This window comes from Pantherophis guttatus, chromosome 14 (genome assembly GCF_059756535.1).
Source record: "Pantherophis guttatus breed Tessera chromosome 14, ASM5975653v1, whole genome shotgun sequence".
NCBI lineage: Eukaryota > Metazoa > Chordata > Lepidosauria > Squamata > Colubridae > Pantherophis > Pantherophis guttatus.
The window spans coordinates 17,781,765-17,808,774 of NC_142076.1; the positions used below are offsets into that span (position 1 = coordinate 17,781,765).

The 27,010-nt window shown below is 47.2% G+C and overlaps 1 protein-coding gene across 2 annotated transcripts in view; it reads left to right on the top strand.

Annotated features, from left to right (window-relative positions):
* Positions 1 to 253: 253 nt before the first annotated feature.
* FAM20C (FAM20C golgi associated secretory pathway kinase) overlaps positions 254 to 27,010 on the top strand; it is a 66,660-nt gene continuing 39,903 nt past the window's right edge. The window contains exons 1-3 of one of the 2 annotated variants that reach the window (XM_087878579.1): positions 254 to 367; positions 984 to 2,099; positions 19,368 to 19,546. In XM_087878579.1, coding sequence (XP_087734705.1) covers positions 1,312 to 2,099; positions 19,368 to 19,546 — 967 coding nt within the window. In that variant the 5' untranslated portion in view covers positions 254 to 367; positions 984 to 1,311. Of the gene's footprint in view, positions 368 to 832; positions 2,100 to 19,367; positions 19,547 to 27,010 lie in introns of those variants that run through there. The other variant, XM_087878581.1, reaches the window with a different exon arrangement.

A 27,010-nucleotide genomic window follows, 5' to 3' on the forward strand; every position in this document is an offset into this window, starting at 1 on the left:
GGAGGAGGGGGCGCGCGCGAGAGAACCCTTTAATTTTGCAGCTTTCTGGAGAGAGAAAGAGAGAGGGAGAGGGAGAGAGAGAGAGAGAGAGAGAGAGAAAAGAAAGAAGGGATGGGAACCGCAGAGCGCTGATTCTTTTCTTCTTCGGCTTGGAGGAGAGGAGGGGGGGAGTTGAAATTTTGCTTCTCCACCGCTCCTCCCTCTCCTCCTCCTCCTCCTCCTTCTCCTCCTCCCTTCCTTTCCTCCCCCCCCCACCCCTTTCCTAGCTGTCAAGCGGCAGCTCTTGCGCTCCAACCTTCGCAGCAGCTGCAGCCTCCGGAAAAGGCTCAGAGAGAAAGAGAGAGAACGAGGCTTTTGGAGACGCGAGGTGAGGGATCTCCAAACCGGGCCGCAGAAGCTTCGTGGGGAACCGGTTTCAGGGTAGAGGGGTCTCTCTCTCTCTCTCTCTCCCCCTCCTTCGTGCCGGGAAGTGGGGAGGGGGCGGAAGCAAGAGCCGGCGGATGGGTTGGTGGCTCCCTTTTGGCTTGGCTAAGAAGGCTCGGGGAGCCAGTTCTGGGGGCGCCCGGTGGCGAATACCAAACTCTGCTTCTTGGGGAGACGGGGCGCTTTTGGGGGGGCGCTCCGGGACCACGACGGGGAGGGGGCGCAAAACGGCCGCAGCTGCTTTGACCTCCCGCCCCTCCCCGGTGAATTAAAGCCCCCCCCTCACCCCCAATCTTGGGGCGCTCCGAAGACTTTCTTCTTCTTTTTTTTTGCTTGCGCTTGACTCCCCCCCACCCCAGGACCCCCCCCCTCCAAATGCTGAGTTGGCCAGGTTGGAAACGGCGGCGTCCCGTTTGGAAAGGTTCGCCTCGCTGATCGCTGGCTGGCTGGGGTTTGGCTCAGGAGGAGCCCCTTCTCTTCTCTCCTTCCCTCCTTCCTTCCTTCCTTCCTTCCTTCCTTCCTTCCTTCGATTTGTTTTTTTGTTTTTTTTCGGGCCAAAGCCGGGAGGACCTTTGGAGGAAAACGGCAGCCAAAAAGAAGGCCGGGAGGGGAATTAATTCGGGCCTTTCTCGCGAGATGGACGGAACGCGGCAGCCGGAGAGGAAGACGACTGGATTGTGAATTAAAAAAAAAAAGAAGAAGAGAGAAGGGAGGGGAAGAAAAAAAGAATCAACGCTTGCCTGCCTCCCCCCCAAAAAGCGCCTCCCCCCCCGCCTCGCTTCTCCCTCTCTCCAAGCACCAGGCTGCTGAATTGAGCCCCCACCCCGCACCTCCAGTCGCTTTTCCAGCTTGTATTGGGGACCCCCCACCCCCAATTCCCCCGGAGCCATGAAGCTAATCCTGGTGCGCAAATTCCGCGTTCTCATCCTGCTGGTTTTCCTGGTGGCCTGCACTCTGCACATCCTCATCGACCTCTTGCCCAAGCTGGAGAAGCGAGCCGCGGGCTCCGAAGCTGATGCGGATCCGGGCTGCTCTTGCTCTCACACCGCCGCCGGAGGAGGAGGAGGAGGAGCAGCAGCAGCAGCAGCCCAGCCGGGAGAAGACCGACGCGGCTGGCCCAAGGAATCTCCTCCGCCGTCTTCTTTAGAACCGGAGCCTCCTCCGCCGCCGGCTGCAGCAGAAGTAGTAGCACAGGACGAGCCGGGGAGACTCAAAGCTGGCGCTTCGGAGGCGGCCGCGGCCGCCGCGAGCTGGCCTAGCAAGCACACGCTGCGGCTCTTGCAGGATTTCAGCAGCGAGCCCAGCTCCAACCTCAGCTCCGGAGAGAAAGGGCCGGGCCACGCCAACGCCGAGCGGAGAGGAGAGGCGCCGCCGCCGCCGCGGCGAACCGGCAGCACCGGAGCGCTCCACGCGAAAGGGAAAACGAGAGCAGCCGACCGCTTGCAGAATCAGCCCCACTCGCCGCCTTTGCTGCCGGTTTACCGGGAGGAGGAGGAGGAAGAAGAAGAAACGGCGGCGGCGGCGGGGGGGCCCGCGGGCACCGGCTCCCGCCTGGCCGCCCTATTTGCCCACCCGCTCTACCAGCTGGCCGTGCCACCGCTGGACGAGGTCGACCTTTTGTTCAACGTCAACAGCGACATCCGATTTAACCCCAAGGCGGCGGAGAATCCCGAGTGGTGAGTGAGTGGAGTTGTGGGGAAGGGGCAGAGATAAGATTGGGGAAAGGTGGGGAGTGGGGAGGGGGGTTAGCTTTGCCAGACGGGCATGGCACGCCCTGCTTGGCATCCAAGCGTTTAAGTTGGGTTCACACGATCCGGGTTAAACCTCAATGGGGGGGGGGTGTTGTAGGAGTTTGCCTAAGCCACGGGTTTGTATGTATGTATGTATGTATGTATGTATGTATGTATGTATGTATGTATGTATGTATGTATTTATTTATTTATTTATTTATTTATTTATTTATTTATTTATTTATTTATTTATTTAATTTCTATACCGCCTTTCTCCCGTAGGACTCAAGGCGGTGTATAGTCAAGAAAAAATATAGACAACACAAACATCATAAAGTTGCTAATTCAAATTATTACTTAGTTTGGTCAATGAAATAAAACCCAGAATTAGATAACATTTATAAAAAAAAAAATCATTCACTTCATACAGTTCCTCATGTGGTGGTGACCCCCCCCAACCATAAAATTATCCCTAAAACCATTGAAAAATATGTGTTTTCCGATGGTCTTAGGCGACCCCTGTGAAAAGGTCGTTGGACACCCCCCCCGCAAAGGGGTCGCGACCCACAGGTTGAGAACCACTGGCCTAAACCAAAGTAGAAAATCCAGCTGTTGCTGGGTGGTGGAACAGACTTTAGGGTTCTCCTTGGTCATCCCAAGTTGTTGTTGTTGAGTCTTCTTCTTCTTCGGGTGTTGTCTTGTGAATGGAAACCGTCGGAGGGAGGGGTCGTCCCCACCAAGGTTGAAGGCGCTAGATGACCCAGTTGGCCATGCATGCGGACTTGAATGTGATGGTGGGAACCCAGAATATGATGGCTTGTCGGCCAAGATGGATGCTGTTATGTGTGAGAAGCCAAGACATTGTGGTTGACCAACCCGGGTTTTTACGTATCTCAACCCAAATGGGTGGTTCTTTGCCTTGGGCCAATCCCCCACGCCGTGATGGTTCAGCCCGTTAGGTCCGAAGACATCCGTGGTCCTGCAGGAACCCAAACTCGACATATATATATATATATAACTGACCTAGTTATGGCCAGGTTGATGTCTTTTGGAGGTCTACACGCAGGCAACTGCAATTGAGTCACTAAACTGTGGTCTTTGGCCTTTGAGGGATGTCCAAGCAAGGTCCCTCCTAACCTTAAAGCCAGGTTTAGCTCAAGGGTGGGAGAAGGAACCCTCCATCCTTCCACCACCACCCCAACTCTCCTTCCTCACATAATGGAGATGTTCCTTCTTGAAGGACGAAGCATGGCTGATGTCGAACGGCTGACATTGGTGCTGGGTGGCCTTTTAAAAAAAACAAAAACCCACCAATGTAGACTAATTGGCTTCGGAGTCCTCTTCCACCGAAGCCCTGAGGATTATCAAATTGGAATGTTCTTCTTTTTCTACCTTTCTTTTTCTTTTTTTTCCTCCTCCCCGGTTCCTCCTGGGAAGAAACAGAACAGAGACTTGGATGAGCTGAAGCCTTCCCCCCCCCTTTTAAAAATAAAAGCCCCTACTGAGAACCAGAGGAGAGAAGGCTAATAAGAAAGCAGCTTGTTTCTATCCTCTAATTCCTGCTAAATTTAAGATTTTTTTTTAAAAAAAATTGCAGATTTAAAAAATCTGTTTTTAAATGACGGGGGTGTTTTAATTTGTCTGGGCCAAATTGTTTAATTCGATTTCATCCTGTTTTTAAATTTTGCATTTATGTATTTTACTGTTTGGCTGTCCACCGGCCTGAGTCCTTCGGGAGTTGGGCGGTATACAAATCAAATAGAGATAAAGATAAAGAGATTTTGCCTGGGTGGATCATTCTCCCCCACCCCTATAAAACCCCCCGGGGGGGGGGGAGAATGCATTATACATGAGAAAATTGAGTGAATTCTCAGCTCTGGGTCGTCCCCTCCCCATTAAAAGAGAGAGGGGAGGATTGCCTCGTGTTGGCTGACCCCCCCTTCCTCTCCCCCCCCCAACCTTTGCCAACAATAGGAGAGGGAAATTCAGAATATTTTCTATCCGCTTTCAGGCCGATGGTCTCCCACTCTTCAGTAAAAATAATAATAATGCCTGAAAATGTTCCCCATTTCCCAATTGTGGAACTGGATTGAGATTAAGCTGAACTCTGAGTGATGTTGGTTCCCATTCCGCTTCTCTTTCGGGTTTTGCCTTTAAAAATAAAATAAATAGATGTTGAATGAATTAAGCACGCCCTTGTCCAATTTTTTTTAAAAAAGAAGGTTTTTTTATTGTGACTGATGAGCCTCACCCTCCGTCAAAGGCTGTGTCCCATTCTTGGTCTTACGTTGGATGATGGCTCTCCCCAAAATGGGATTGGAAAATAGAATTAGCACTTTTTCATTGATATATAAGATCTCTCTCTCTCTCTCTCCCTCCCTCCTTCTTTCTCTCTCTTCCTCTCCCTCCCTTCCGCTCTCTCTCTTCCTCTCTCTTCCTCCCTTCTTCTCCCTCTCCCTTCTTCTCTTTATCTCTCCCTCTTTCTCTCTTTCTCTTTCTCTCTCTCTCTTCCTCTCTCTCTCTTCCTCCCTTCCTTCCTCCCTCCTTCTTTCTCTTTCTCTCTCCTGCTCTCCCTCCCTTTCTCTCTCTCCCTCTCCCTCCCTTCCTCTCTCTCTTTTCCTCTCTCTCTTCCTCTCTCCCTCCCTCTCCTTCTCCCACTCCCTTCCTCTCTCTCTCTTCCTCTCTTCCTCTCTCCCTCCCTCTCATTCTCCCACTCCCTTCCTCTATTTATCTCTCCCTCTTTATCGCTTTCTCTCTCTTTCTCTTCCTCCCTCCCTCCCTCCTTTCTCTTCCTCTCTTCCTCTCTCCCTCCCTCTCATTCTCCCACTCCCTTCCTCTATTTATCTCTCCCTCTTTATCGCTTTCTCTCTTTCTCTCTCTCCCTCTCTCCCTCCCTCTCCCTCTCCCTCTCTTCCTCTCTCTCTTCCTCTCTCCCTCCCTCTGCCTTCCTCTCTTTATCTCTCCCTCTTTCTCTCTTTCTCTTTCTCTCTCTCTTCCTCCCTCCCTCCTTCTTTCTCTTTCTCCCTCTTTCCCTCCCTTTCTCTCTCTCTTCCTCTCTCGTCCTCTCTCCCTCCCTCTCCTTCTCTCCCTCCCTTCCTCTCTTTATCTCTCCCTCTTTATCGCTTTCTCTCTTTCTCTCTCTCCCTCTCTCCCTCCCTCTCCCTCTCCCTCTCTTCCTCTCTCTCTTCCTCTCTCCCTCCCTCTGCCTTCCTCTCTTTATCTCTCCCTCTTTCTCTCTTTCTCTTTCTCTCTCTCTTCCTCCCTCCCTCCTTCTTTCTCTTTCTCCCTCTTTCCCTCCCTTTCTCTCTCTCTTCCTCTCTCGTCCTCTCTCCCTCCCTCTCCTTCCCTCCCTCCCTTCCTCTCTTTATCTCTCCCTCTTTCTCTCTTTCTCTCTCTCTCTCTCTCTTCCCCTCAGTGCCTTCCAGACTGTAAACTCCATCATCCCTAGCCAAGCTGTCCAAGAACTATAGACATGACAGTCTGGTCATTGGAAAAGTGGCATGTTAGGAAGGCAAGGAAATTTTTGGTATTGTTGAATAGGACATTTATCCAGGAAGATGGTTAGAGCGACTGGTTTTATTTTACGGTAGCTGGAGAACTGACTTCAACCCAAAGAAGGTGGAAAAGCTGGTGTGTTTTGGTAGGTTAAAAGAATTGGACTGAAATGATTTTTATCCCACTGGATGACTTTAGGCTGGTGGGTCTCCCAAGTGTCGTAATAGAATTGTAGTGGAATAAAATGGGAAGCAGGACAATGAATGAAATTGACGAATGAAATTGACAAATGAGATGAATGCAATTGACGAATGAAATTGACGAATGAAATTGACGAATGAGATGAATGAAATTGACGAATGAAATTGACGAATGAAATTGACGAATGAAATTGACGAATGAGATGAATGAAATTGACGAATGAAATTGACGAATGAAATTGACAAATGAAATTGACGAATGAGATGAATGAAATTGACGAATGAAATTGACAAATGAAATTGACAAATGAGATGAATGAAATTGACGAATGAAACTGACGAATGAAATTGACGAATGAAATTGACGAATGGGGGCGGGGAGTAAAAAAGAAAGATGAAGCCAGGGAAAAGAAAAAGAAGAAACAGCTTGCCCCTCCCCCCTCTGCAAAGGTAAAGCTATTGTAGATAAGGCAAAGCATTTAATTCCTAGAAGAGGTAAAACAGATGGCGAGTCCTTTCTCATCCTAGTCTTCCTCTAAACCTTCCATCCCAAAAGCAGGAATGAAAAAAAAACAAAAAACTGAGATAAAGTATTTCTTTTTAAGCCCATCCCAGCTTCTCTCTTACGATCATTGTGGTTGCATAATCTTCACCTCACCCTTTCTAAAAGTACAAGCATCTCATTAAATGACCACGGTTTTTTTATGGCAGGATCTCGTTGACGTCACCTTCCAAGATAAAAGGGATGATGTTGAGAGAGAGAGGGGGGGGGGGAAATCAGTCTTTCTTTTCAGATTTTTCTTATTTTCTCCCAAAAGTTCCATCAAAACATCAGCAGCCCTGATCTGAAGGTATAATCAATGAATTTGGAGATTCTTAAAAAAAAAAAAAATTCTGATGAGCTTCTGGAGCGACCTTGGACTTGGCTTCACGCAACCTCCTGAGATACGTTGGGTTTTGCCGGGCTGTGTGAAATCCAGCCTTTGTGACTTGTAAAACAACACTTTTGGTGGGGTCTGAACTCAGCCAGCTGTGCTTTTATTCAAACGTGGCTGAAAAATCGGTGGTCCTAGTCAAAGCTCAGACCGTGGCAGTTGTCGACATAGGCCATGAGGCAGCACGCAGAAGACCTGAGCTGAGCTTGGAAAGGAAATCAGGGTAGGATAGTCTTAATTCCTGGATGGAATCACTAGGATGTCTAGCTCTCCCCAAAATGGTATTTGAAAATATAATTAGCACTTTTTCATTGATATTTAAGAGAGAAGATCTCTCTCCCTCTCCGGGCCCTCTCTCCTTCTCCCTCCCTTCCGCTCTCTCCATCTCTCTCTTTCCCTTTCTCTCTCTCCCTCTCTCCCTCTCCCTCCCTTCCTCTCTCCCTCTCCCACACTTCCTCTCTCCTTCTCCCCACCCTCCTTCTCTCTCCATCTCCCTCCCTCTCTCCTTCTCCCTCCCTTCCTCTCCCCCTCTCCTTTCCCTCCCTCTCTCTCCTTCCCTCTCCCCCTTCCCCTCCCTTCCTCTCTCCCTCCCCCTCTCCCTCCCTTCCTCTCTCTCCATCTCTCTCTCCCTCCCTCTCTCTCTCCCTCTCTCTCCCTCCCTCTCTCTCTCCCTCTCCCTCCCTCCCTTCCTCCCTCCCTCTCCCTCCCTTCCTCTCTCCCTCTCCCTCCCTTCCTCTCTCCCTCTCCCCTCCCTCCCTCTCCTTCCTTCTCTCTCACCCTCTCCCCTCCCTCACCTTTCCTCTCTCCCCCTCCCTCCCTCCCTCTCTCTCCTTCCCTCTCTCTCCCTCTCTCTCCCTCCCTTCCTCTCTCTCTTCCTCTCAGTGAATGGTGGGTTTCACTTACCTTTGCTACCAGTTCGCTCGCGCTCGCACGCTCTCTTCTGCGCACGCGCAGAGCATATTTGATGACGTCCAGCCGAGTGGGCGGAGCCTCCCACCATCGCTACTACTGGTTTGCCCACACCGGGGCGAACTGGTAGCAACCCACCACTGCTCTCGGTGCCTTCCAGATTGTAAATCTCATCATCCTCAGCCAAGCCGCCCAGGGTGTATAGACATGACAGTTTGGTCATTGGGAAAGTGCCACGTTAGGAAGGCAAGGAAAGTTTTGATATTGTTGAATAGGACATTTATCCAAGAAGGACGTAGAAAAGATTGTTAGAGTGATCGGTTTTACCATGTTTCCCCGAAAATAAGACCCTGTCTTATATTTTTTTGAACCCTGAAATTGGGCTTATTATCAGGGGAATGTCTTATTTTGGGGGAAACAAGGTATTTTAGCTGGAGAAGTGAATTCAATCAAATTCCTCTTGTATAGTAAACTAGACTAGAAGATTGAAAATCATTTCTTAGTATTGGCAAAAAAAAAACTTTTTGTTTAAATCACCTGGACATACCTGTGACCTCTTCCGGAATTGAGTCCATCTTGAAGTCTCTCGACAGAAAGAGTGACTTGCATCTTTCCATTTATGGAAAGATTTTTCAGGTGTTTCGGGTTCAAAGGCAGCTCCGACGTGATTGTCCATCCAAGGCTGCCCCCTTCCTTCAATAACATTAATAACAAGAGGATTATATAAATCAATCTCTCCTTCTCGCTGGGGGCCAACCGTCTCTTATTATTTATGAATGGAAATGCCTAGCTTGCCTTTCGAACGAGGGACTCAGCAGAGTAGCCTGCAAAACATTAAGATCTCCGTGTTTAAAATATTTAAACACTTTTCCTTTTCCAACTACAGGGGAACCAAAAAGTGAGAAAAAAGTCAAAGAAAGAACATGTTTTTTGATCTCTGTCTTAGCCCAGAAGGTTCATTCATTCATTCATTCATTCATTCATAAAAATGGAGAATATTTTTGTCTTGGTTAAGCAACCAAGCTGCTCTTTTTCAAGGCTGTTTTGTTTTTTCCGTTCCAATGTCCGAAATGTTGACTTTGGAAAAGAGCGAAGTAAATCTTATTGGAAAGAGAAAATGCCCTTTTTTTAAAAAAAAACCTTTTCAAGTAGTCCGACTTCATGCTAGTCATCCCAATCACCCCAGGTGGACTTCCAAAATCACCCCATTTTTGTAAACCTCAGAACTCAGGACTGGAAATATATTTCTCTTGGTCCTGTCTTCTGAGCTTGAAGTGTTGTTGGATGATAGATCTCGTGTTCTTCAGCTAGGATGGAAATGAAGTTGGTCGGTCAGTGACTCAAATGTTCCACCTTATGAAAAGATCTTTCAGAAAGTAGGCCAAAGAGAACTTCCTGGTTCCATCATTTCCTAAAAGTTATTTAAAGGGGAGACACATCTGCTTAAAAAAATAATGAATCACCCCCAAAGTTCACAGACATAATAAAGGTGGACACCTACTGTACTGAAGAAAACTGCCTGATTTTAGCTGGTGGTACAGGAGAAGGAATTGTCCAGCTTGTAAGATAATTCCTTCACATCTGGTTCAGTGGTGGGTTTCACATTATGTTACTATCGGTTCGCCCCGCTCGTGCGCACCTGCCTTCCGCACATGTGCCCAGCCTCAAAAACGTGCCTAAATAGGATGGCATAGAGCCGGAGCGCGTGGGCAGGCCCACCAATGATTTCCGCTACCGGTTCAGAAGAATTGGTCCAAACCGGCTGAATACCACCTCTGATCTGGTTATACTTGCCACTCTTATCCCACAAGATTTGCTCTCAAATCAATTTTGGATCGGGATGCTAAAACATTCTGGATACTGTTCGCAAAAGTCCTTTTCTCCTCGGTGAGCATTTATGCACGCAAAATTGCGCTACCCGATATCCAAGGGAGGAATGGACGATTTTGGAGACGTCACAAGGGTGTAGATGTTGCAAGACTTCCTCGTGACTTCCTTCCTCTCACAGACTTTGAATGGTGGTGATGGGGGTGAAAGGATGAATGAATGAAATATGTTCAGTGGATGTGGAAGGTAACCTGAAGAGAAAGGAACTAAGTCATTTCAAAAAGAGACTGGACTACCATTTGTCCGAAATGATATAGGGCTGTGATGGCGAACCTATGGCACGCGTGCCATATCGGTGGGCACGTGAGCTCAGCTATGGCGCGCATGCACGCACCGGCCAGCTGATTTTCGGGCCTTCTGGGCCCACCAGAAGTAGGGAAACAGGCTATTTCCTGCCTCTGGAGGACCTCGGGGGGGTGGTGAGGAAGTCCCATTTTCTCTCTCCCCAGCCTCCAGAGCCTTTGTAAGAGTCTGGGGAGGGTGAAAACAGCCTTCCCCACCTCCTCCCGGAGGCCCTCCGGAAGCTGAAAACGGCTCCTTTGCCAACTTCCAGTCCAGAGAAAGGCTCTGGAGGCTGGGGAGAGCAAAAAATGGGCCTACCGTGCCATTGCGTGTCAGGAGCAGTGGGAGCGTGGGGGGGGGGTCATGTGCGCATGCGTGGGGGCAGGGTGCATAGAATTATGGGTGTGGGCATGCACGCAACCCCCCTCCCCCCCGCTCCTGGCACGTGATAGGTTAGCCATCACTGATATAGGGCAGGGGGTTGGACTAGAAGACCTCCGAAGTCCCATTCAACTCTTATTATTCTACGCTCTACATTTCTATGACGTCTTGGTGGTATTGGAGATATCTCTGCTCCCAAGGTGGTCTTCTGAAGTTCTCCTCAAAGTAAGAAATACAGGTTGTCCTTGACTTACCGCCATTCATTTAGTGACCGTTTCAACCAGTCCTTGAACTTGCAACCGATGCAGCATCCCAAAGTCACGTGACCACAGTTTGTTTGCTTAGCATCCGGTATGCATTTGCAATGATTGTAGCATCCGGGGGGGAGGGGGGTCATGTGACTGCCATTGATGTCCTTCCTAGGTGGCTTCCAGCAAGCTAAGTCAGTGGAGGAGCTGGACTCACTTAAAGACCTTGCCTGATTCACTTAACAACTGGAGTGATTCTTTACATTATGGCAGAAAAGGTCATAAATTCGGATGTGACTCACTTAATAACCGCCTTGCTTAACCATGGAAATACATGGTCTCATTTGTGGTCGTAAGTCGAATGGTGCGGTGGCCTAGAGGTGGAGCTCTCGCCACACAATCAGGAGGCTGTGAGTTCGATCCTAGGTAGAGGCGGATATTTCTCTCTCGGGGCACAATGAGAATATATTTTCCGAACAAAACTCCGCTTTGGTGACAGGAAGGGCATCCGGCCAGTAAACACTCAGCTCCATTAAGTTGCCCAAACTCCACCCTGCAAGGGATTATGGGGTCATTAAAAGAAGATGATTTGTGGTCATAAATCGAGGATTACTTAAACCTGAGGTCTCTAGCTTCTGGCAATTCCAGCTAGTTCAATGCTGCTTTTTTATCGGTTTTTTCCCCCACCCTCTCTCTCCTGAAATATTGCAAGGCAGAAATATTGCAACCCCAGAGGGACAGCTCTGCTCGTGTTTCCTCTGAAGTAAATTCTATTGGAGGTTTAGTCTCGGAAAAAAAGAGGTGGAAAAAAAAGAGAGTCTATTTCTGTTATTTACTGATTCAGGCAAATATCGTTGCAACCTTGAGATTGTAGCTGCTAGGCTGCGGCGTGAAAATAGGACAGCGACCACAATAGCAGTGGAGGTGGTGATTTTTCTGTTTCATTTCAGAATCCTGATAATCTAATCACATGTAAATGGCTTAGCAGTATGTGTGTGTGTCCGTGGGAGACCTATCCATCATGCCGTATTGATAGGCAGCTGGTCTGAGAAAACTGGATAGAAGATAGAAGTCTTTGGATTTATGGGAAGCCTGGCAGATTTTTCGTTTTCTCTTAACTTTGGAGAACAAAATTGTATTTTGTTTAATGCCTCTTGGTGGTTGCTTCTTGAGGCTGTTGTTGATACGTTCCTCTCGGGTTTTATCTTGATTCATGATGACATTTCCTTGGCGAGAGTAGCACTTTGCTTTCCTTCTTCCCAGGGCTGAGAGAGAAGAAGATTGGCCCATAATCCACCAGCTGGCTTTCTCCTTAAGGAAGGATTAGAATTTGGGTCTCCCTGTTCTTAATCCAGCATCTGTAACCACTAGAGAAACTGGTTCCCATTTCCTAAGGTTCTGCATCCTCAATAATAAACGTTGAAATAAAATAGGGCCAGCGAGATTTACAGATAGTCCTCGGTTTATGAGCATTTGGACTAGAATTTCCATTATCAAACAAGGTGATTATTAAGTGAGTGGTGCCAGGGAAGGGAAGGGAGAAGGGAAGGGGAGGGAGGGAGGAAGGAAGGGAGGAAGGAGAGGGGAGGGATGAAGAAAGGAAGGAAGGAAGAAAGGAAGGGGAGGGAGGGATGAAGGAAGAAAGGGAGGAAGGGAGGTAGAGATGATGGAAGAAAGGGAGAGGGAGAGAGGGAGGGAGGAATGGGAGAGGGAGGAAAGAAGTAAGGGCGAGATGAAGGAAGAAAGGAAGGGGAGAGGGAGTAATGAAAAAGGAAGATGGGGTAGGGAGGAAGGAATGGGAGAGGGAGAGAGGAAGGGAGGGAGGAAAAGAGGGAGAGAGTTAGGAAGGGAAGGAAGGAAGGAAGAGGGAGGGAGGGAGGGAAGGAAGGGGAAGGATGGAAAAAGGGAGGGAGAGAGGGAGGGAAGGGAGGGAGGGAGGAAGGAAGGAAAAGAGGGAGAGTTAGGTAGGGAAGGAAGGAAGAGAGGGAGGGCGGGATGGATGGATGAGGGAAGGAAGGGAGGGAGGAAGGAAAAGTGGGAGAGAGAAAGGGAGGAAAGGGAGGAAGTGAGGGAGGGAAGGAAGGAAGGAGTCCACACCAATGAGGAACTGGCAAAATGCTAAAGGGCCTTCCTGAAGCACTCCAGGCTTATATTCTTATCTTAAATCGAGCCTCCCTATTCTGAGGCACGGTACCTCCAAATAGCAGAAAAAAGAAAGCCGTAAGAGAATAATGTTTAGCTTACTTCCCCGTCACTGAGCTTCTCTGAAGAAAAGATAGCTGGCCTAGATCATTCCTTTGGCTCTGTTCTTTCAGCTGCTTGTCAATCTCTCCTTTGTTCCTTGCTTCCAAATCTCATTGGATGCATTTGGGGGAAGGGAGTCCCTCCCTGCCCTTCCGTGGGGCAGCCTAGAGTTAAAGCGATAGTCACTCGCCTAGTTTAAGATCAGATGCAAAGACCGGCCATTGTCTGCTGTTTACTTTGGCTTTTTTTCTAAAACGAGCAGAAAAAAAGAGCAGGCTTGGTTTTCTGTCTATCTGTCTCTCACAAGGGTGTGTTCCGGAAAATTCCATTGTTGCCTTAATAAGAGGTCCGTCGGAAGAAAATTCATCTAATTTAGACCATCAGAATAGATCAAGGAGATGCAAATTCACTTCTCAATTGGTGGCATCTGTGGGTTGATAATTCAACATTAAGCCGCAATGGATTTTGGTTAGTTTTACTGTTGGACGCAACAAAAGTGCGTCTAGTCAAGGCGATGGTTTTCCCAGCTGCAATGGATGGCTGTGAAAGTTGGACCGTAAGGAAGGCCGAGCGCCAAAGAATGGAGGCCTTTGAACTCTGGTGCTGGAGAAGACTCCTGCGAGTCCCTTGGACTGCAAGGCGATCCAACCGGTCAGTCCTAGAGGAGATCAACCCTGGCTGCTCTTTAGAAGGCCAGATCCTGAAGAGGAAACTCAAATCCTTTGGCCACCTAATGAGAAGGAAGGACTCCCTGGAGAAGAGCCTAATGCTGGGAAAAATTGAGGGCAAAAGAAGAAGGGGACGGCAGAGAATGAGGTGGCTGGATGGAGTCACTGAAGCAGTCGGTGTGAGCTTAAATGGACTCCAGAGGATGGTAGAGGACAGGAAGGCCTGGAGGAACATTGTCCATGGAGTCACGAAAGGTCGGACATGACTTCACAACTAACAACACTGTTGGATGGTAGAAACTTTTTGCACTTTGTAAACCCTTAAACTGTAAGCTGGTCAGAGTTGTCAATCGACATAGGCAGCTAGAGAAAATGAATGAATGAATGAATGAATGAATGAATGAATGAATGAATGAATGAATTGGGGTTTGGATTGGTGCAAGAACTTGGTCAGTAGAACTAGCTCAAAGTCATTTATGGTTTTTAGGTAGGATACTTGGTGGACGAAAACTAAAAAGAAAGGGCTCATGATAGCAGTCTTCCAATATCTCAGGGGCTGCCACAAAGAAGAGGGGGGGGCGTTCAACCTATTCTCCAAAGCACCTGAGGGCAGGACAAGAAGCAATGAATGGAAACTCATCAAGGAGAAAAGCAACCTAGAACTAAGGAGAAATTTCCTGACAGTTACAACAATTCATCAGTGGAACAACTTGCCTCCAGAAGTTGTGGTTGCTCCATCACTGGAAGTTTTCAAGAAGAGACAGGACAGCCATTTAACAGAGCAGAATAACAGTTAGAAGGGTCCTTGGAGGTCTTCTAGTCCAACCCTCTGCTCAGGCAGGAAACCCTATTCCAGGGGTGTCAAACTCAAGGCCCACGGGTCGAATCTGGCTGAGGGGGTGCTTAGATCCAGCCCACAGGGACGGCCTGGAAAAAGCAAAGGATCGTCCCAATGTGCCTCTGCTAGGAAAAACGGAGCTTGGGGAGCCATCCGCTGCTGCTACCAATTCGCCCGAACCGGGTAGAACCGGTAGAAACCCATCACTTGGACCAACCCTTCTTAGCTTCCAGACTCGGATGTACTCAGCCAGATGTTACCATCTTTTAGAGATAAGTCACGGTTTGAAACCATAGTTTTAATTATAATTTGGGGATCAAGCTTTCGGAGAGCAGATGTCTACGTGCGATTTCTTCCCAGAGTGTCTTTCTTTTTTTTTTTTGGAAACCAGACTGTCTTCTTCCATTCTGAATGTCATGCACAAGGTTGTCTCTGGCGCTCTGTTTTAAAAAGCCACAGGGCCGGACCGTGACTGACAGGATTCGGCTGAGCTGTGCTTCTTTTTAAAACCGTTCCAAGGATTTTAAAGGTGGCACCCACCCACGGTTCTATTGAATGAATCCTTACCGTTGTCTCCGGCAATTACGTTCGGCGTCCAACCCGGATGAGTTGGTTACTCTCAAACCAGACCTGGTTCAAAAGCAGCGTACATCCTGTCTCTTCCCACCGAATTCAACGCGAGCTTCCAAAGGAAGCGGGCAGCAGACCTAGCTCTCACCTTGTTTTCTGAAAACAAGGCAGGCGGCTTTCAAACCCAACGCCCTTGCTTTGGAATTCGTTCGCCGAATGGCTCTGTTCGCTGTGATGCTGTTAGCGGTTACGACGATCCCTGCGGGCAATTCGGTGTCCAATCGACAGACGGCAAAGCGACAGAGGAAGCAGACGGAAGCGATGGAACCACAGGTCAACGGCGCAATTCCTTCGGCGATTTGGTCAAAAGTTCTGAAACAATAGGCTGTCCTTTATTCATTCGGTTCCTTTGTGTCAATGAAATCGAGGGCCACATCGGGGTTGTGTTTGACCCAGGGGAGAGAGGCAGGTGGGCGTGGCCAGCTCGATGTCACTCATGTCGGCCACACCTGTGGTGGCCCGAGCGCTTTGCCAGCGAAAACCGAGCTTTGTTTTTGCTGGCAGAGAATTGCAGCCAAAAACGGAGCAGCCAAAAACGGAGCTCGGGAGGGCCCATTGGCCAGATCTAAGCACCCTACAGTCTGGATCCAGCTCCCGGGCCTTGAGTTTGACACCCCTGATTTGTGTAGTATAGATAGTCCTCGACTTACAGCCATTCACTGAGTGACCGTTTGAAGTTAACACCGGCACCGAAAACGTGACTCGTAACCAGCTTTCACACCTATGACTGTTGCAGCATCTCCATGGTCGTTTGGTCAAAAATTCAGACGCTGGGTTCATATTTATGACAGTTGCAATGTCCCAGGGTCACGCGATCCCTTTTTTGAGGCCTTCTGATGAGCAGAAGTCCATGAGGAAGCCAAGGCAGATTTCACTTCACAACCGTGTTACTAACTTAACGACTGAGGTGATTCACTTCACAACAAGGAAGGTCGTAAAATGGGGCAAGGTTCACTGAACACATGTCTTGCATAACAATGGAAGTGTTAGGCTCAGTTGGGGGTCATAAATCAAGGGCTACCTGTATTTTTCATCTGTCCCAATCTGGATGATGAATACCGGTGGAATCAAATCCCAAACAATATCAGAAGCAAAAATCCAGCTTCCAGATTAAGTGTTTTTTCCTGTGAGACCGGTCTATCAGGGCAACCTGGTCTACCAAAATATGGGACAGAGCATACTGCTTCCGCCCGGGTTCGAATCCCAGAAGGGTATGGCTAGCTGATGAGAGCTAAATAGCTTGAAATAGATCTATACTAGTCTCCCTTGATTATTTTGTCACTCAAATTATCAATTCAACATCTTCCAGATTATAATGGTGTCCAAGAAACGTCTTGGAAGATAAGGGGATGCTGCCCAAGAAATGATGAGAGAAGAGACGGCATAGCCCACAGCTGCATAACGGGTGGAGAAAGAGGGACCCTCTCTAGTTTCTTGTGCTGTAAAAGAAGGGGAGGGGAGAATTGTGTTTTCAGGCTTGCAAGATTCCGTTAACGTAGCTTTACAATAAAGTAGAATGAGCTTATCTGGTCCTGTTTCCTGTCTGGTTTATCTGATAAAGCTGACACAGATAAAACAACACTGTGCAATAATTGATGGTTGTCCACCACTCACAGGTTCAAGTGATTCTTGAACTAGATGTTTTTTGCTTCCCTCTGAAATACGAGGACATCAGGACCAGGCGTGTCTCCATGGGGAAGGGTATATCCCAAAGTGTGGAGGGTTCCACTGAAAAGACCTAACCCTGAATCAGAGACCACATAGCTCCTGTGAGATGGAACCCACAGGAGACCTTCTCTAGATGTTTGGACTGGATGAGCTAAGTCACATTTGGCAAGGTGGTTTTTTGATATATGTTGCTGTTACGGTGTCTACAGCCTTAGGGGTACCAACCAACTCTTTGAGCTGGATTCAAAAGCATGATAGCAATCAATCCCGTGATGTCAAACTTAAGGTTGCCTCTGGCAATGTGGCCACCACCTTCTCTACCTGATGGAACTTCCAAGTCACCTCCAAATATCTCTTGTGATATTTGGGAATCGTTTCATCCCACTCTCAGTTAATGTTGATGACACTTCACATCCGGCTGTGGTATTTGTTGGTTCTTACAGCTCCTTTGGGGTTTTCCAACACAATGCCATTAAAATTCCAGAACTAACCAACCAACTGGATTCCGGTCACCAAGTTAAATATACATACGTAAAAATGAGCAGGAGGAAGGACAGAACAGTCAACTATTAACTCCCCCTTGCAAACGGGAGGTTAGGGATCAAAGGTCACTTTAACAAAAAAAAAAAGAAAAGAAAAAAGAAAAAGTACAGGGATTGCTTAAGTTTGTGGCTAAATTCATATCACGCCCTGAAGAAACCCATTTTCTGGTTTTGCAAAAATGTGCTGTGCCTTCAACCAGATCAGCAAGTCTTTGTAAAGAGTATCTTAAGCCACCGAAGAAGATGGTGAGAAACTTAACCAACATGAAGTCTCACTCAATTTACCAATAAAGGAGAATATTCGTAGCTCAGGGTTGAATTGAGGGGTCCTTGGTGCTCTCTGAGCTTGCTGGTTTTCTTACAGATGTTTCATCACCCAACTAGGGAATATCATCAGTGCTAGAAGGTTGAGTGAGATTTGTGGAGTGCAGAAGGAGGAGGAGAATTTGGAGGTCCTTGGTGCTCTGTGAGCTTGGTGGTTTTCTTGCAGATGTTTCATTCCCCAACTAGGGAACATCATCAGTGCTAGAAGGGCATGAGATTTGTGGAGTGCGGAAGGAGGAGGAGAATTTGGAGGTCCTTGGTGCTCTCTGAGCTTGGTGGTTTTCTTGCAGATGTTTCATTCCCCAACTAGGGAACATCATCAGTGCTAGAAGGTTGAGTGAGATTTGTGGAGTGCGGAAGGAGGAGGAGAATTTGGAGGTCCTTGGTGCTCTCTGAGCTTGCTGGTTTTCTTACAGATGTTTCATCACCCAACTAGGGAACATCATCAGTGCTAGAAGGTTGAGTGAGATTTGTGGAGTGCGGAAGGAGGAGGAGAATTTGGAGGTCCTTGGTGCTCTCTTTCTTGCAGATGTTTCATCACCCAACTAGGGAACATCATCAGTGCTAGTCCTGGCAACCAAGCTCAGAGAGCACCAAGGACCCCTTACTCAACATAGTCTGTTGTGTGAATGCATCTGCTGCTAGCTTACCTGAAGGGGTTCCTTTCGTGATGGGAATTGAGTCAGAATTTCTGAGTTCTCCAAGGTACGGTTGAGGTTTGGGGTTGGATGGTTAGGAGCTTCCATCTCAGTGTAAACATACACACGGAGAGAGATTTGGATTGCTCTGCACTTGGCCTGCTTTCAAATACGAATGGCGGATTTTTGACATAACCGTTCACTCTTTCCTAAGAAACTGAGATGCTTCTGTTTATAGAGTCGCTTTCCAACATGCTTACAGTTTCTTGGCAGGGCAAGAAGCAGCTGAGATGGCGAGATGCTTGTTAATCGTTTTAAAAAAGAGAAATGTGAACCATGAGGCTCTGAAATGATTTCACAAGGACTTCCAGCTCCTTATGGATGAAAGGAACCTTAGTCTGGGGGCAATCGCTTATTTCTTCCTTGGGTTCCTTTTTCTTAACGCCAGTTTAATCCCTTATGGCACAATCCCATCTAGGTTTAGTAAGAGGTCATTTCCTGCAGGTCCTCTAGCAATTATTTCTTGACATTTTAAGGTGATGTCCAGGCGTAGAGCTGCTTCTGAACTGGGCTGAACGTCATTAGATTGCAAATGGGAACGGAGTAAGTTGTAAATAAGTAAGCAATGTTCTCCCTGTACGTCGAGAAGAAATAGAGACATCAAATTGTGGTGATGGATGGTTGCTAAAGGTCAACTAGGCCAGCCTTCAGCCTAGATGGGCATCAAAACCATTTTCAACCATCCATGAGAAGTAACTGTGTTCTTAAAAGACTCAAGAGATGGAGAAGCCTTCATAGCAGTGTGACTGCCTCTGAAGGACATCTGCTGGGAGACTGGTGGCCTTCCTTGTGCAGTTGGTTGAAAGTCCTACGTAGTGGTTGAAGTGCAACAGGAGTGATGGTCCAGGATGAACAAACAATCAGCATGAGCAATTTAGGTCAGATAGACCAATGTTTCCCAATCTTGGCAACTTGAAGACTGGTGGATGTCAACTCCCAGAATTCAATTTTGAGCATCCATTCATCTTCAAGTTGCCAAGGTTGAGAAAGAGTGTGATAGACCATGGTTGGTTGAGGAATTCTGGGAATTGACAACTGCCCATCTTCCACGGTTGCCAAGATTAAAGAACGCTGAGATTGACCATAGTCTCCCTTGAACCCAGACAATCTCTTGGGTTCCTAATGTAGAGAAGAATACCACTTGACCTATTTGGAACATCTTACTAGGTTGGCATGCGTGTCCCCAAAGGATTGCAAAATCCGTTGCTGGCCCGTGAACAATACCTAACCTTCTCTATTGTATCTCTCTCGTTTGTTTTTGGCAGGCAAAATGAAGGCAACGAAGACGAGGACTTCCTACCCACGGGGGAAACGTCTGTCGATTCCTACCCGAATTGGCTCAAATTCCACATTGGCATTAACCGGTACGAGCTGTATTCCAGGCACAACCCCGCGATTGGCACCTTGCTGCACGATTTGGCTACCCAGAAAATCACCAGCGTTGGTAGGTTGCAGTTCAAATTACTGTTGCCATCTGTATGTGGGTGCAGCTGTGTCTTCTCTGGCTGGATTGGGAGATGCTTTGTTGGCATGAGTTGAATTTGATCGTTGGTGACATTTATATTTATAGTTATGATCTTTAGAGTCTTTTTTTTTTAATGCACTGCCCCACTTACCTTGGCCCTTAGCTCCACCCAGGTCTTCTGGCCACACCCTCTTTGGAATGCAACTGTTGACTTGGTCCTTCTGGCCTTAGAACTTCATTCAGACATAGAGTTGACCTACAAGGCAGGGGTGAAATCTAAATTTTTCCCCTACCGGTTCTGTGGGCATGGCTTGGTGGGCGTGGAAGGGGAAGGATACTGCAAAATCCCCATTCCCTCCTCACTCCAGGAGAAGGATACTGCAAAATCTCCATCCCCACCTTACTCCAGGAGAAGGATACTGCAAAATCCCCATTTCCTTCCCACTCCAGGAGAAGGATAGTGCAAAATCTCCATTCCCACCCTACTCCAGGGGAAGGAATAAAATCTCCATTCCCTCCCCACTCTTGGGGGAAGGATATTGCAAAATCTCCATTCCCACTCCACTCTCGGGCCAGCCAGAGGTGATATTTGCCAGTTCTCCAAACTACTCAAAATTTCCTCTACCGGTTCTCCAGAACCTGTCAGAACCTGCTGGATTTGACCCATGCTACAAGGAGATTTCCAAACTTGGCAACTTTAAAACTTGTGGACTTCAGCTCCCAGAATTTCTCAGCCAGCATGGCTGAGGAATGCTGGGAGTTGAAGTCCACAAGTCTTAAAAGTTGGAGACTCCCGTCTTAGACAAACAGTGCAATTTCTCCATGGTGTTAAGCTGATGGTCTGCAGAATTGTGACTTTCACACCCGAGAGCAGGTGAAGGTGAATGACCAGAGGTTAATTAGGCAGACCCATACGTTGTAGGTCAACTCTATGTCTGAATGAAGTTTATTGGGCTTTCGTCTCTGATAAAATGGAAGCTGGCAGAATGTAGTTCACCCCACCCATGTTTTCATTGACGGCTAAGCCAAACACATTAAACTATGTTCCACTTTATCTACAGGATATAACATCGTCTTTATTTAGCGCTATACTTTTGGCCACTCCTTGTGGAGTTGTTTTGTTTCTCCACGTATCCACAGAATTCTGGGAGTTGAAGTCCACGCTTCTTAAAGCAGCCGCAATTGAGAAACATTGGTTAACCTTAAACATTCAAAGAGCCATTTGGACCCGTTTCCCACAGAAAAGAAAACACCGGGAGCCACAAAACCCTTCCCGTTCCTGACTATTCCTTGAGCGGCCACAAAACTAGCATATGTAGTTGAATTAAACGTTCTGTTTTCTTCTGAAACTTTTCTTTTCTTGGATTTATCCATGGTTGGCCTACCGGAGGTTGAAAAGCTCAATAAATCGTGTGCCGGTGGGTGTTGCACATTGATGGTTGTGACACATATTTTGAGTGGCAGGGAGCCGCAGCAGAGATTCTCCCAATCCTGTAGTAAATCGAAATTTGGAAGGATTAGAACACGTTTCTGTCCCTTGTAAGACCCATTTTTTTCCCTTTCCTTTTATTTATTTATTTTTTTTGTTGCTTTGTTTCCTTCGGCACGACTCTCTTCAAAGATTTAATTAGATCTTCAAGGTTTCAAACGAAGGCAAGCCGGACTTGGCTCAAGGAAAGGTGAGGTGCATTTTGCGCCTCTAATTACCAGAACGAAAGTACAGAAATGACCATAATTAGCCATTTTCTTTTTGTGCAGTTGAAAAATTGCATCTCTAATAACGCCACCTGCCTGAGCCCAAGAGGCGCCCTTAATTAGAAACCCTGCGTGGTGCACAGCATTCAAGACGCAACATGTTAATAATTCCAGGCGCTCCTTTCTTTTTCCTTATTAAAGTTAGGAGGAAGATCACCCTGGATTTCCAAGGAACGGAATTGTCTGCACGTCGTCTTTTATCTTCCTACCTGGCCAGAATGAGACCATAAATGAAATCAGTTCTTTTCTAACTTCCCTAGCACTTTCCGCTTGGGTGGGTCATGTAATTAAAAAAAATAAAAAAAGGATACTGCAGAGTTATGGAAAGGATCAGGATTTTGCCTAGACCATTATACAGATTAACAGAGTTGGAAGGGACCTTGTAGGTCATCTAGTCCAACCCTCCGCCAAGGCAGGAGACCCTACACCATTTCGGACAGATGGCAGTCCAGTCTCTTCTTGAAAGCTTCCAGGGATGAAGCTCCCACAATTTCTGAATTTTGGTTGTTCTCACTGTGCCAGAAAGGTTATCCTTATTTCTAGGTTGAATCTCTCCTTGTTTCCATCCATTATTCCTTTTCTGGCCTTCGGGTGCCTTGGAAAATAGCTTGACCCCCCTCCTCTCTGTGGCAGCCCCTCAGATACTGGAAGACGGCTATCCTGTCTCCCCTGGTCCTTCTCTTCACTAGACTAGCCATGCCCAGTTCCTTCATATGTTTTAGCCTCCAGTCCCCTAATCATCTTGGTTGCTCTTCTCTGCACTCAGTCTAGAGTCATAGACTCTATGACTCTAGAATAGAGTCATATTCTTCAACATAATAGAGCAGTTAGATACAGATACAGATCAACAGAGTTGGAAGGGTCCTTGGAGGTCATCTAGTCCAAGCAGGAGACCCTACACCATTTCTGACAAATGGCAGTCCAGTCTCTCCTTGAAAGCTTCCAGTGATGAAGCTCCCACAACTTCCGAAGGCAACTTCTGTTCCATCGGTTGATGGTTCTCACCGTCAGAAAATTCCTCCTTATTTCTAGTTGAATCTCTCCTTGATCAGTTTCCATCCGTTATTCCTTGTCTGGCCTTCAGGTGCTTTGGAAAATAGCTTGACCCCCCTCCTCTCTGTGGCAGCCCCTCAAATATTGGATATTATCTGGGAGAACATCCAGAAAATGAGTCTGGAAGACATTGGATGATCTAAACGTTATCTACGTGTCACTTACGATGAATGTTTAGGTCATCCAGCGTCTTTCATGAAGTAGTCCTAGATTTCTGTCGAAGGCTGGAGAGAAGTCCTGTCTGAAGAACAGTCCCTAATCTTGGCTGATAATTATGGGCAAAATGAAGAAAGAGCTTGACCTAGGAGAAGGTAATTGTCCATGTTCTTGTTTTAATCCTTGATTTAGAATCACAAGGACTAGAATCTTTAGTGGAGAGTCTAGAACTTAGACCTCTGCAGGCCAAAAGTCCCAGGTTCTCACATTGTACTAAATCAAAACCGGACATATGTGATAACTTAGCACCATATGTGCACTTCATCCTCATTTAAATCACGTTGAGCTAACTGGATTCATCAATTAATTAATTAATTTATTTATTAATTGGTTCAATTTATATGCCACTCTTCTCTGGAGACTCAGGGCGGCTTACAATGCGTTAAGCAATAGCCTTCATACTTTTTGTATATACCTGCTTAGTAGGGTTTTCGCCCCCCCCCTAAGCGGTGTTCTTTTTTATACAAAGTCAGCTTATTGCCCCCACAATCCGGGTCCTCATTTTACCTACCTCGGAAGGATGGAAGGCTGAGTCAACCTTGAGCCTGGTGAGATTTGAACTCGCAGTAATTGCAGGCAGCTGGTGTTACTTAACAGCGCTTTAGTCTGCTGCGCCACCAAGGCTCTTATAATTATCCTTTTGGAGGTGGTTTCCTCTACTATTTCTTTCTTTTTGCTCTTGTTTTATCCTGAGTTTTGATCGATCAGGTGCCATTAAGTTGAGGTCAACTCTTAGCAACCACATCAATAGATTCTCTTGATTACACTCTTCCCTAACTTGGTCCTTCAGGTCTTCCAACAGTTCACCCATGGCAGCTGTAGCTGAATCCAACCACCTTTCTCCTGGTGGTCCTCTCCTACTCTTTCTTTCCAACCGTCCCACCACCAGCTTCTTCTCCAAAGAGCTAGATCTTCATAGAATGTTTCATTTGATGTCTCTAGTGAGAATTCTAACTGGATTTCGTTCATGATCCATTCGTTTTCTTGGCTGTCCATGACCTTCTCCGGAGTCTTCTCCAATATTAGTCCAAAAATGTCTATGGCAGGAGTATCAAACTCAAGGCCCACACGCTGGAATCAGCCCACTGGGCTGTCCTAGTCTACCCGTGTCACTTCAGCCCAGTCTACCCGCGGACGCTTCGGCTCAGTCTTCCCATTGCGAAGAGGAAACATCGGTCCAGCATAGTTTCACCCTGGTCTACCCAATGCAAAGAGGAGACATACCAGCAGTTTGGCGAGTGACGTCAAGCTGGCCACACACCCCCAGCTGGCCACACACCCCAGTCAGCCACACCCATCTACCCCCCCCAAAGTCAACCACAGCCATGAAATTGAATGAAACTGAGATTGACACCTCTGGTCTATGGTGTCTATGAAGATTCTCAGTCATCCAGGTCATAGTTGTCCCAAGGTGGTTTTTCGAAAGGCAACCGGACTTACCAGAGGTGCTAATTCAGCAGGTTCTGACCAGTTCTGGAGAACTGGTAGCAGAAATTTTGAGTAATTGAGAGAACCAATAAATACCATCTTTGACTGGCCCCGCCCCCATGCAGACCATCGGTGATGACGTCTGGGCAGGTAGACATAGTCTCCCGCTGCTACAGGTTCGCACAAACCGGAGCAAACTGTTAGAAACCCACCACTGGGTCAGACCCAGTCTAGTGTTTTCATATCAGTTCATAAATCAAGTCAGAGCTTTGATTTGATTTGAAAGCTTGATGAGAGAGAGAGAGAGAAGAAAAGCATTCTTCAGACTGTCAAATTGATTGAAAGGCATTTATTCCAACCCGTTTATTAGACGTTTCTGTTAGGAAAGCTGTTTTGAGGCAGCGAATCAGGGAAATGGGCTTGGGTCGAGCTGAAACTTTGCACATTCTGGAATCTAATGGTCTTATCAGCACAGGAGTTAGAGGTCCACCATCCATCCCACCATTGTTAAAGGTAAAGGTTCCCCTCGCACATATGTGCTAGTCGTTCCCGACTCTAGGGGTCAGTGCTCATCTCCGTTTCAAAGCCGAAGAGCCAGCGCTGTCCGAAGACGTCTCCGTGGTCATGTGGCCGGCATGACTCAATGCCAAAGGCGCACGGAACGCTGTTCCCTTCCCACCAAAGGGGGTCCCTATTTTTCTACTTGCATTTTTTACGTGCTTTCGAACTGCTAGGTTGGCAGAAGCTGGGACAAGTCATGGGAGCTCACCCTGTTACGCAGCACTAGGGATTCGAACCGCTGAACTGTCAATCTTTCGATGGATGGAAACTAATCAAGGAGAGATCCAACTTAGAACTCTCTTTCTCCCTCTCCCTGCCTCCCTCCCACTCTCTCTACTTTCCTCCCTGTCCCTCTCTCTCTCCCTCCCTCCCTTCCTCTCTCTCTCCCTCCCTCTCCCTGCCTCCCTCTCCCTCTCCCTCTCTTTCTCTCCCTCTCCACACACACACATTCCTGTACACAAACACACATTCCTCAAAACTTTTAGAGTCCTCCAGTATGTATGCTTAACTCAGGCTAAAGATTATCCAGTTCTGTTTACGCAATCCTGAGAGCCCATAAAGATGCAAATGATACTTTAATCTGTTAGGCATCTCAGCAGCCCCCGCCTGCGCCAAGTGAATGGAAAACAGAGATGAGGTTAGGCCATCTTACACAAAGATTAACCAAAGCAAAAGACCAAAAAAATAAATAAAAATCCACCAAGATCAGGCGGATCCTCTCGACCCCATCAAATTCTGCAAAGTCACCGCTGATTAAGGAGTCTGGATTTCAGCTGACTTTTCACCTTTATTGCTTTCGACCAAAAAAAAGAGTGCTGGAAGAGTTTTCAGCCTTGGATGGCGGAGTGTTTTCTAATTGAGAGATCCAACTTAGAACGGAGGAGAAAATTTCTTTTTCTTTTCTTTTTTTAAAGTTTTAGTTTAAAAAGTTTAAAGTTTTAAAGTTTGAACACATTAAAACAAAACATAAACACACAACATTTATATACATATCACTTATTCCTTCAGCTATTTCAAGGCGATCCTTTCTTGCTATTTACACCTATATACACATATTTTAACTTTTGTCTTATTTGACAATTATTTTCTCTCTTCCTTTATTTCGTCGACATTGCACCTTGATCTTCAACATTTTCCCCCCCTCTCCTTTATTCCTCTTTCTCATTTTTCCTATTTTCCAACCATTCTTACCATCTACACCACACTTTGTAATATTCTGTATGCTCTTTCTCCTTGAGTTCTTTTGTTAATTTGTCCATTCTGCGCATTCTAAAACTTTTCTCATTAAATCTTCTTCTGATGGTAGGTTTCCCTTCTTCCAGTTTTGCGCATAGACTATGCGGGCTGCTGTCAGTATATGTAATATTAAATAATGTATTTCCTTGGTATAGTTTTCTATGGAAATCCATAGTAGAAATTGCTCAGGTTCTCCCTTTATTGAATTCTGAATTATTTCTCTCTATCCACTTTTTAACTTTAGGCCAACATTTCTTTGCCACTGGGCAGGTCCACCAGAGGTGATAATATGTTCCATAGTTACTTTTACATTTCCAACATTTCGGTGAATTACTAAGAAACATTTGGAGGAGAAAATTTCTTTAACGGTGCGAACAATGAAGCAGTGGAACGGCTGGCCACCAGAAGTGGTGGATTCGCCAACACTGGAGGTTTTGAAGGGGAGACTGGACGGCCACTTGTCTGAAATGGTCTAGGGCAGGGGTATCAAATCCAGTTGAGGGCCGCATCAGGGTTCTGTTTGACCTGGGGGGGCAAGGGGGCGTGGCCAGCATGACATCACTCATGTCGAGGGGGCACCTGTGGCGGCCCGAGCGCTCTGCCAGTGAAAACAGGCTCCTGAGCTCCGTTTTCAGCTGGGACGTCCTCCTGCAACCCTCTGCCAGCGAAAACAGGTTCCTGAGCTCCGTTTTCAGCTGGGACGGCCTCCTGCAACCCTCTGCCAGCGAAAACAGGCTCCTGAGCTCCGTTTTCAGCTGGGACGGCCTCCTGCAACCCTCTGCCAGCGAAAACAGGCTCCTGCGCTCCGTTTTCAGCTGGGACGGCCTCCTGCAACCCTCTGCCAGCGAAAACAGAGCTCAGAGAGCCGCGTGCAGCCCTCGCAAGCTCCGTTTTCTCTGGCAAAGGCACCAGGGGCTGCCCCACGGGCCAGATCTAAGCACTAAACAGTCTTAGGAAAAGAAGGGCTAGGGGAAACATGAGAGCAGTGTTGCAATATCTCAGGGGCTGCCCCAAAGAAGAGGGAGTCAAGCTATTCTCCAAAGCACCTGAAGGCAGGACAAGAAGCAACAGGTGGAAACTCATCAAGGAGAGAAGCAACCTAGAACTAAGGAGAAATTTCCCGACAGTGAGAACAATTAACCAGTGGAACAACTTGCCTCCAGAAGTTGTGAATGCTCCAACACTGGAAGTTTT